We start from the raw sequence: 10,105 nt of genomic DNA, 5'->3' as shown, positions 1-10,105 counted from the left end.
TCGCGGCCTTTCAATAGCAAAGTTTGTGGCATGCAAGCCTTATATAGGTGAGGGAACCGCCCACACCCCGCCCCGGGGCGGGCCGGCCACTTAACTTGACACCGCAACAAGTTTTTTCTTAAACTTAAAGTAAGTTTACTTTATACGGTTTTCGTCAAAACTTTAACCCAGATTGTGTATGCCTTATTTTCTTTCGATCTACGTGAGAACATAAGATGTGAACTCCTAGTGTAAAAGGATTTTAAAAAAAATAGAACTCATGTTTATATTTGAAAAGGAATAGTTTTTTTCTGTATTTTGATTAAATTGAAATTAAATATTTGTGCTATTATTGCCTCGTTATACACGTAAATTTACATAACAAAAAAACCATACTTTAAATAGTATATTATTTTGTATTTATTAATTAATGATTTATCGAGTTTTTTATAATTATGGAAAAATCTTATTCCTGTAGAATAAATACTTCTACAGTTTTTATTCAAATGAAATAATAATTTCTTATCCCTGACACAGAATTAGTATCAACGTATCGTCATAAAAAGTTTTATGTAGAACATTTCGTTGACAAAATTAAACTAACAAAAGAGAAGGTCGCAGTTTTCCTAGTACAGACTTTAATTAGACATAACTTAAAGTTTTTATAAAGGCAATATTATCTTTATGCCTCGAAAAAATTGTCCGTTAGCGACGTGGTTCTTTAAATGAGTAGAAAGTTTTCTCTCTAGAGCATTATTATTGAGAACTTTATGTGAAAAGTTATCTGATTTAATTAATTTTTCTTAGTAACAACTATTACTTAATATTGAACTTATTTCTAGTAAGACCTAAATAGTAAAGTAAACAGTAATATTATAAATGCGAAAGCTTAGTTGGATGGATGTTTGTTAGAGTTTGTAGCCTAAACAGCTTAACAGATTTCGATGAAATTTGATCCAGATGTAGAGAATAGTCTGTAAGAACACACACACTACCCACTTTTGTTATTTTTTGTTCCACGCGAATGGAGTCGCGGGCGAAAACAGATTATTCATATTTGGACGAACATTTACAATACCTGGATAGTTGTACTTTAGAATTTATTATGGTTCAAATAAGTTAATGAATAACTACAAAGCTTGTACAAATGTATGCTATATCTAATGAAAAAATACTCTATGTATAGTAAACTAAGTGATATATTACAGTCACGAGGATTCTAATGCTAATTAATAAGATATGTAAAGTTAAATACTTAGATATTGTAGAGACTACTTAATTGCTATAACCGAATCTAATCTAAGGGATTTCTATAAAAATTCTTTAAAATAAATTTCCTCTAATTAAAGTATTTAAAAAATATAATTTATGATTTCTGTCGTTCAATATCAGACTTAAGCGACATAAGAATATATTTTGATAAAACAAAGAAAATGTATTCTCGAACTTACTGGCACAAATTGAAAGAACAAGTGAAATAACGATACAGTATAAGGCTGTAGGGGGCGGCTGAAAGATTTCTTTTCAATAAAAGTCTTCATTTCCCAGCGGAGGTGTCACATTACCTAATTGTAATCGTAATAGATACATTTGGGGGAATAAAATAGCTTTTCCACGAAATTCCAAGGAAAACTACCAACGTTATACAATCAGATATGGTATTTTTATTGTTCTTTTCCTTAAGTTACTTTGAATATATTTTTATTCATTTCAACTTAACGGATTTATATAGAATTTGTAGTTATATCATATTCCTAGTCCTTGATCAATTCTACGTGGAATCTCATTCTCCAAATTTATCTATCACTGCTCCTTTCGCGACGAAATTCAAAGACATGTGTAAAGTCAAACAACCCGCAGTGGGCTAGCGTGATTGTCTACGGCCTAATCACCTTAACTAAGAGTAGGCTCCGAGCCCCTCAGTAGGGAGGTTTAGTGATTTGGTGATGATGATGATGATGGTCCTTTCAGTCACTAGTACTTTTCATTTGTGTATGTTCTTTCCAAAATATGTAACATCAAATAAGCAAATAATTCTAATTATTTTTATCCCGTCATTAATCACTGTACAGATCCACTTGATCCCACAAATGTTTGCTCATGCTCATTAGAATCGCATTTCATTGTGTTTTCTCTATTTATCGAGTGACATACTCTATTACTGATGACATTAACTAAATTACTATATTGCCCTATCTTTATACGAAAGATTTTTATTTATGGATTTTTGTATGTATTTGATTCAAGCAAAAACTACTTTGCCGATTTTCAAAATTTTTTCACCATTAGAAAGGAAATTTATCTGTGAGTAACATAGGCACAATGTTTATGTTTTTATTTTTTTTTAATTACACCCGGGCGAAGTCGCGAGCAACACCTATTTTCTATATTTTTCCGAAAAGTCCGATGGGATTTTCAAGATTCGATTAGTCTTAAAAAATGGTAACATTCGATTTGATTTGATTGATATTTACTTCTACTAAAGCGTAATTCTATCTGTTTCAATATGAAATAAACTAACACTATTAGTACTTGTAACCAATTTAGCGTGCATCAAGTACCGATGGAAAACTGTTTTGAATTCACATGTTCTTCTACTGCGTGGATACGCGTTCATCTGTTAACAAAGATAAAAGAAAAATTCACTTCGATGACTGACAAAATAAACTTTAAATTCATCTTAATAAGGTGTAAAATAGAATGTTAGGATATGTAGAAAGATATTTTTAAACAGAATGTACTATAGAAAAGTTAACATTCGTAAAACATGTAGTCACGAGTTCAAGCATTCACTAACCACAGATGCTAAAATGAAAAGGATTATGGTTCAGAAAATTATTACTATGAAGTAACTATTATACACACAATTTAAGAGCCTATTATCCTAGACCGTTTTTGATATAACGTTTTACGATCTTAATGCAATTTTTGTATTATAATTAAAGACTGAATACACCATTGTTATGATAGGATATAATTCAAATAAATATCAGTAAGATTAATGAGGTTTCAGATGTGCAGGGTATGGGACACGCAGTGAGTTATTCTTTTTAGATAATAGCATCCTTGCTTATCTTAATTAATACATTTAAAGGAATTTTGAATCATAGACTATTTTAATGGACCAATTTTTAACATTACTTGTTTTAAAAGTATGCATTTCATAATATGACGAGTACAACTTTCCTTTTACATTCTTTTGGCTTTAAAGATATTAGTAGATTTTTGTTGATATACTGATATTTCCTTTAACCATCCTAACTAAGCTCTAGACTTGCGTTAGGATATTTACGACAATGGTCGAATAGCGGGATTCGAACCTTCAACCGCAAGATTGGTAGGCCGTACCCCATACCACTAGGCTATTGGCGCTTAACTTTATATTCCCCATACTTAAAAGATTTAAGCTACCAAGTCTATCTGAATCTTAAGGAAAAAGCCTAATCTATTTTAAAAGCCCTACTTAATTTACATTCTAGAGTAAATCAATTATAGTTATAAAAACAGTAAAATAATAATCACGAGTCAATAAAAAAATATTGTTTATCTTTGGTAAGCGATGAAATTGGACAAAATCGATTTGTATCGTATTTCTATTAGCAGAGCCTGCTTTGTTATTCATGAAAGTGGGCTTAACGATTTGTCATCGGTTCGGACGTTATAAAGAGGATCAGGACAGACGTAATAGTTTTATCATTTTATCCTAATCATGTAGTAATCACCACAGTCTGTGAATATTATATTACCCTAAAATATTACTATAGAAAAGTAAAAATTATTATGATTTTTTATTACGAAAAAGTAATGTTCGGGACCAATATATTAGTTCTTGACCCTTGTACCTCTTTTCTGGTCTATCTCATAGTGTACTCAGTTAATAAAGTGAATATAAAATAGTGGCTTTTAATGGACTCTTCCGCGTGACCCATAAAATTATGAGACACTCACGTCTAACACATTTTGTGATTTTCATATTCTCTTCAAAAGTTTATAGTACATTGCTGCACCCACATATCTATGAAGACTATATATACTTCTCTATTAAATGTAAATCTAATATAAATACTAATTAATACTCTAATTTTACACTATAATAAAAAAAATAGTTATTCTTTTGTCTATTGTACATTATTAAGTAAACAAAGTAATAATCTGATTGCAATGTAAAAATATTTATTAAAAGCTATTTTTTTAGGAGTCAACCTAAGCAATGTATAGAAAATTATCGTCTTCCATACTTAAAGTGGATAAGATATCACGGTAGATGGCGTGCTCTCAGAGAATTCCCTTTTCGATATCAAATCATAACGTATGTCGTCATCAATGTCTCAGCATGGGACACTAATGTATCCTAATAATGGTCCAGGTAATAAAACACCTATGTTCTGATGGCATTAGGAGCAAAAATAGCAAATACGTTCAGTAATATATGCATAAACATAAAAGCTTTTAGCTGGATCATAAATTACTAATTATCATTAACCAATGATTTTAGGACCGTCATTTTATTAGTAAACGAGTAATAAACAAGGTAACGTTAGGTTTTTTATTGAATTCTATATTTATCAGTTATATGATTTTACTACTTTACTATACACTAGCTGTAGCTCACGACTTCGCCCGCATGATTTTAAAAAATAACAAAAAATGTTACCTTTCTAACGGTGAAAGATTTTAAAATTGGCCCAGTAGTTTTTGAGTTATTTCAATACATACAAAAATACAAATCTTTTCTCTTTATAATATTAGTATAGATTATAAAGCTCAATATCGACAAGCATAAACCTAGATAAATACAAAATCTAGGGCTTCTTGATATTAATAAGGTGAGTGCAGTCGAGCGTGTACTATGTCTAGAGGGCATGACCCTCCGATATCTCTCGCGATTAAATTATATCACAAAATTAAGGTTAGGATAGGTACCGTTTAAAAGGAAGTATTTCCTACCTTCGTTATTTCTTTGAACGTATATGTAACTTAATAATGGAAAGTTTGAATTTTGTAAGGTTAATTAAATGTGACGCTTTCAAGGCTTCATACTCCTAACTCAATTAAAGTTCGCTTAATTGATTCTTTGCGTACATCAGGCGATGCAACAGTTTGTGTGTTTCTTCAATAAAATTAAAAGTTGTACGTTTCATATAATAGAGTTTTTGCTTTGTTAATTTAAATTTTAAAATAACATTTTTTAAAAGACGAAAAATGTAGATAAACGAGACGTGAAAAACAAAAGTAACTACAAAGTTATTTTAATAATTGAACAAAAATATCAATTATCATATGAAAAGTTAAAATAAACGTTAATTTTTACAGTACCGAAGAATACTGTTCGACCATCTGTTACATCTCTACTGTATTTCTCGCTGCTATTTTATTCTCTTAATTTTAATATGATTCAGTTTTTCAGATAAATAAATGGATCTAATTGTACAAAAACAGAATTAAAAAACTATTAGAAATATAATATATAATTGCATCGTTAAATTAAAAAAAGAACACTACATATTATTAATATTCAAAAGATAATTATAATAGATACATTTTCTCGTTTTAAAAGATACGACGCATTTTAAATTCAAGATAAAGAAGCCCCAGGTAACAGCTTCTAAAAAAGTTTAAAGATTTTTATGCTCTAAAAGTAAGAACGTAAGAACTGAGGTTTACGGCAATGCATTCATAAACGAAAAATGAGAACTAAATTCTTTTTATAAACTTTTTAACTTAGAAATTGTAAAAGGTTACTACTTTTTTATATTTATAACTGTACTAGACTACAAAGGGACTACGGATGTGCTTGGACAAGCGGAATTAAAAAAAAATTTAGTAAGTCGGCTGTGTTCTTTCAGACTATGTTCTACATCTGTGCCAAATTCTTTGAAATCCATTCAGCAGTCTAGCTATAAACTCTAAGACATACATAGGTCCAAACGTATTTATAATATTAGTATGATAGTTTTTAGACCTATTCGTATTACAATTACTATGAATATTCTATAAGAAAATTAATAGACAGTAATACCGAAGCTGTTTCCGATACAATGCTTGTTTGTACGTTAACTGTAAGTTTTGCCACAACTTGTAATGAGATTATCGGTTCCCGTATTTTCTAATCGTCCTAGTTATACAATTGTGCGGTAATGTCCGCACTTTATGCAAATGAAAACAGGACTTTGTGCTTTTACTGGCCGATAAACTTTTACTAAAGAAATGCAAAACTCTCTTTTATTGGACAATAGTTAATGGAATTGTCTCTTCTATTTCTATAATATAATTTTAAAACAAATGAATGTTTTTTTAATAAACAGTTTACTTATCTGTACGTGGTTTTATTTCATGCAATTTGGATGTCAAGTATAGTTTGTTAAGAATCAAGTAGCAATAATATTCGCCCACGCGCAATACTGATTTCAGGATTAAACTGTTCTAATTTGTAATTAATTTACTTTCAGTTCCTATTTAAAAATCTTCATTTTACCTTTTTAAGAAATCTTCATATTAGATTGAGTAATAAAAATTGTAACACAAGTCCATCATCTAAAAAGTTGCTAGCTTACTTGGTGACTTTTAAGATTTAAAAAAAAACTGTGACATTAAATTAAAATCGTTATCATTCATTTGATCTATTCAAGACATTTGAAACAAAGCGATGATTAATATTTGAGATTTCGACATTAACCAGATTCGTACGAGCGTGTTACAATCAAAACGAGATATAAAAGATTTATATTCCAACAATAAAAGGGATACTTCAGTCGACGGCTTACGTCTACAACATAATGACTACTTTACGAACGTTAAAATTTAGTAGACTCGTTTGAGTTAATATTCGCTTTGGAATCGATTCTGTATCCGAGTGAAGGGCATCGTTTGCATGTCGACGCTTAAAGGATTTAAACAACGTGATTATCCACGAAGAGAGTGTAATTAAATGCACAAGCAGTTATTTGAAGTTTTATATCCAATTTTAATATGTAGTACAAAAGTTTTATACTACTATGAAATTATGTTGATTTGCTAATTAGTAGTAAATAGCTAGAGACCTATGTAGATATATTTCTTAGGACTCAATGGAACTTCTTATTTTATTGTCTCTTATAATAAATTGGGAGTATGGAATAAAAACGCAGTAGTTTTTTTATAAACTTTATATATATAAAACAAAAGCTGGACAAATAAAGATTAAGTCCAAAAGTAAATCGTGCAAAAAGCAAAGTACAAAGGTAACACTGGCACATTGTTAATCGTTTTCATATAAACATTTAACTTTCAAACAAATTTAACAATTTATTAAACTTTATGGAAAAAATATGGCGACACAAACACTTACGAAACACACAAGCACGTTTAAAGCATTACTTATGTAAGGCACTGGTTTTTCCAAAACGAACAAAACTTCATTCGACTCTTTTAAGAAAATAATTTAACTTTATCAAATGTTTGTACTCTTAGGTTCAAAAAATTAAATTATACAAAGTAATAAAAATTAAAAACACACTTTTTTCAGTTTTTGTATGTGAGTCGTCGCTTTAGAAATATTTGTGCATAGTTTAAAAGAGACAAAATGTAACAAATATTCAATATTTTCCTAATATACAAAAAGTGTTGTTAGTTTTTAAATAAATTGTATCATAGCGAAAATAATAATAAATTTAACGGATTTTAACAAAGAGCAAACATGAAACAGAACTATAATATTACTTACTTAACTTAACACATGGTTTTAACATTTTTAAATATCTTAATTTCAAACAATAGAATCAAAATTTTGATTTCTAATAAGTTTTTAATTTCCTACGATACAGAAAACATTAAAAACAACGGAAGACAAAATCGTTATAAGAAAAAAGTTACAAAAATCTTGTAAACATTACAAACGTATGTATAAATGCATTATGGTTATAATCACATTTGATAAATTGTCACGTGGTATCCTACATACCTACTGTTACACATTACACATACCGTTAATAACTATAGAAAATATAGAATATAACATTAAAGTAAGAGGTATTAAATTGGTTGAAAAAAGTCCGTACGCAACTACAATCCACAGATAATGAACACACTTTATATATTACACCAGTATATAGCACTTGCATTTGTACGTTGCTGTAAATAACACAAATAGCACGGTTATATAGCCCGTTACATAAGGTACAGTCAGCAAGACAATAAAAGTACACGGTAACCAAAATAAAAGACGAAATCGAATCTCATTGCTACGTAAAATAAAAATTATCAAATGTTACATTTCTTGACCATATAAATTATAGCCAGATTAAGAACTAATCTCATCAAGAATGTAACAAATAAATTTAGATGATATTTTTTTAACAAATTTTGGTTACCTTGTACGTTAATATGTAGTTCAGCGGAAGCCTGTCAGGTGTAGATGGTGCAGATTGAAGTGGTAGGCGAGCGCGTGCAGCGTCAGCAGCAGCGTGGTGCGGTCCAGAAGTAGAAAGAAGTCGGCCGGCGCGCGGCGCGACGTTCCTTCTACGAGCTCATGTCAACGCGGCGCTCGCATCAAGCGCTCGCACTGCGCTAGGAGATAGCGCTTCTGTTGCTCGTCGTACAGGAATATCACTTTGCCGGAACCAGAGCTCGAGAACATTCCCAACACTTTCTTTTTTGCAGTCGGTATGTAGACTCCCTTGCTAACCGCTGTTGGGATTTCAGGAATCTCCGACCACAGGTAAGTCCACACGATCTGTTGGAAAAGTTGTTTTGTTAATATCGAAACAAAACGCAATAGCGTAAAGACTCTACATTCACAAGTACTGTTATAAATTTAAAAGTAAGTAGATAATTTAGAATCGAATTTGAAGCTTACTATAAATTATGTCATTAACTAAATAAGTCTAAGGGCTTGTCGCACCAAAATATAAATTGTCTGATAACAATCCAACGTGTAAAAATGTGATATATCGGATTTTGTTCCCTTATCTGACAGTGACGTCATGTTTAAGCTATCCGAGCCTGTATCAGCCAGTGGTGGGACAGTCCCGCAGTGAGCTAAGTGCGGTGTGGTTACCTGCCAGCCGCCGAAGACGTTGTTCCGCTCGAGGTAGAGCAGGCGCTTGTCGGTGCACATGACGGCCTCCTTGCCCGCGATCACCCACACGTGCGCCTCGTACGTGTCCGTGCTCACGAACTTGCCCTGCTCACACAGTTCACTTATACTTTCATTACACATTTAAGGAATATATAGAGGATATATAAGGAACACATTTCCACCGGTAACTTCTTGTACGGTAATATCTCAATGTCAAATTTGAGACCAGATAACGCCAGTGCAATTATGTGAAAAATGTTTCAAGTGAAATGTCAACTAAGCGCCCTCTATATATTTTTTGAATCTCTTTGACGTTCAAGTTAATTAAAACATTAGGATGGATTATTTAACACTAAATATTTAAACTGACATAAATCGTTTAGTATATATCCCAATATATAGTGTTACCTTTTCCAATTCGGAGAGCATCTTGTAGCCCTCAGCCTGCAGGCGGGAGTAGGGCCGCACGCCGGCGTCGGGCGGCAGGTAGCGCGCCGCGCGCCGCTTGCGCACCTCCTCCGACAGGTCCGCCGCCCTACCGTACCGTGCACTTTGTATTACACAAGCTGAGACTCACTTAAATTATATCTTTTATTTCAAGCTTTCCTGCTACAGAGTGAATTAAATATGTTAATCATATTGATATTAATGTTAAGAATAAAACATTTACAACAAAAATGTGTGTCTTTTATTATACAACAATACGAAAGCAGTGTCTACAGCAATGTTATTTTTACACTAAATTGAAAATAAAGCGAATAAAAAAGTAATAAATAATGATATGAACTACATGATCAATGTGACAATGGCATTCCACATATAATTCTATGAACAAAAATGACATTTTTACTTACTCTTCATTGCATATCTACAAAAGAAACAATTGATATACCAACAAAACTATGATACTTCATTAAATGTACAATTACAACAAAACAACAATGAAATTTGTTTAGATGAACATTCACGACATAATCGAATCCTGTTCTACGAAACGACGCTTAACCTTTATGAATCAACATATAGAAGATGTGTGTGTGAGTGGACCTTTTGACGGAGGTGAGAAGGCTG

General features: G+C 31.4%; 1 protein-coding gene across 1 annotated transcript in view; it reads right to left on the bottom strand.

The window, feature by feature from the left end:
- Positions 1 to 7,124: 7,124 nt before the first annotated feature.
- LOC106103455 (vacuolar protein sorting-associated protein 13C) overlaps positions 7,125 to 10,105 on the bottom strand; it is a 35,812-nt gene continuing 32,831 nt past the window's right edge. The window contains exons 56-59 of the mRNA XM_013283234.1: positions 9,927 to 9,942; positions 9,443 to 9,606; positions 9,014 to 9,139; positions 7,125 to 8,689 (exon numbers count right to left, since the gene is read on the bottom strand). Coding sequence (XP_013138688.1) covers positions 8,489 to 8,689; positions 9,014 to 9,139; positions 9,443 to 9,606; positions 9,927 to 9,942 — 507 coding nt within the window. The 3' untranslated portion in view covers positions 7,125 to 8,488. The remainder of the gene's footprint in view (positions 8,690 to 9,013; positions 9,140 to 9,442; positions 9,607 to 9,926; positions 9,943 to 10,105) is intronic.

The sequence above is a fragment of the Papilio polytes genome, unplaced genomic scaffold, assembly GCF_000836215.1.
Source record: "Papilio polytes unplaced genomic scaffold, Ppol_1.0 DF823731.1, whole genome shotgun sequence".
Lineage (NCBI taxonomy): Eukaryota > Metazoa > Arthropoda > Insecta > Lepidoptera > Papilionidae > Papilio > Papilio polytes.
Note: the sequence above shows the minus strand (reverse complement) of the source record. Positions and strands in the feature narration are given on the sequence as shown.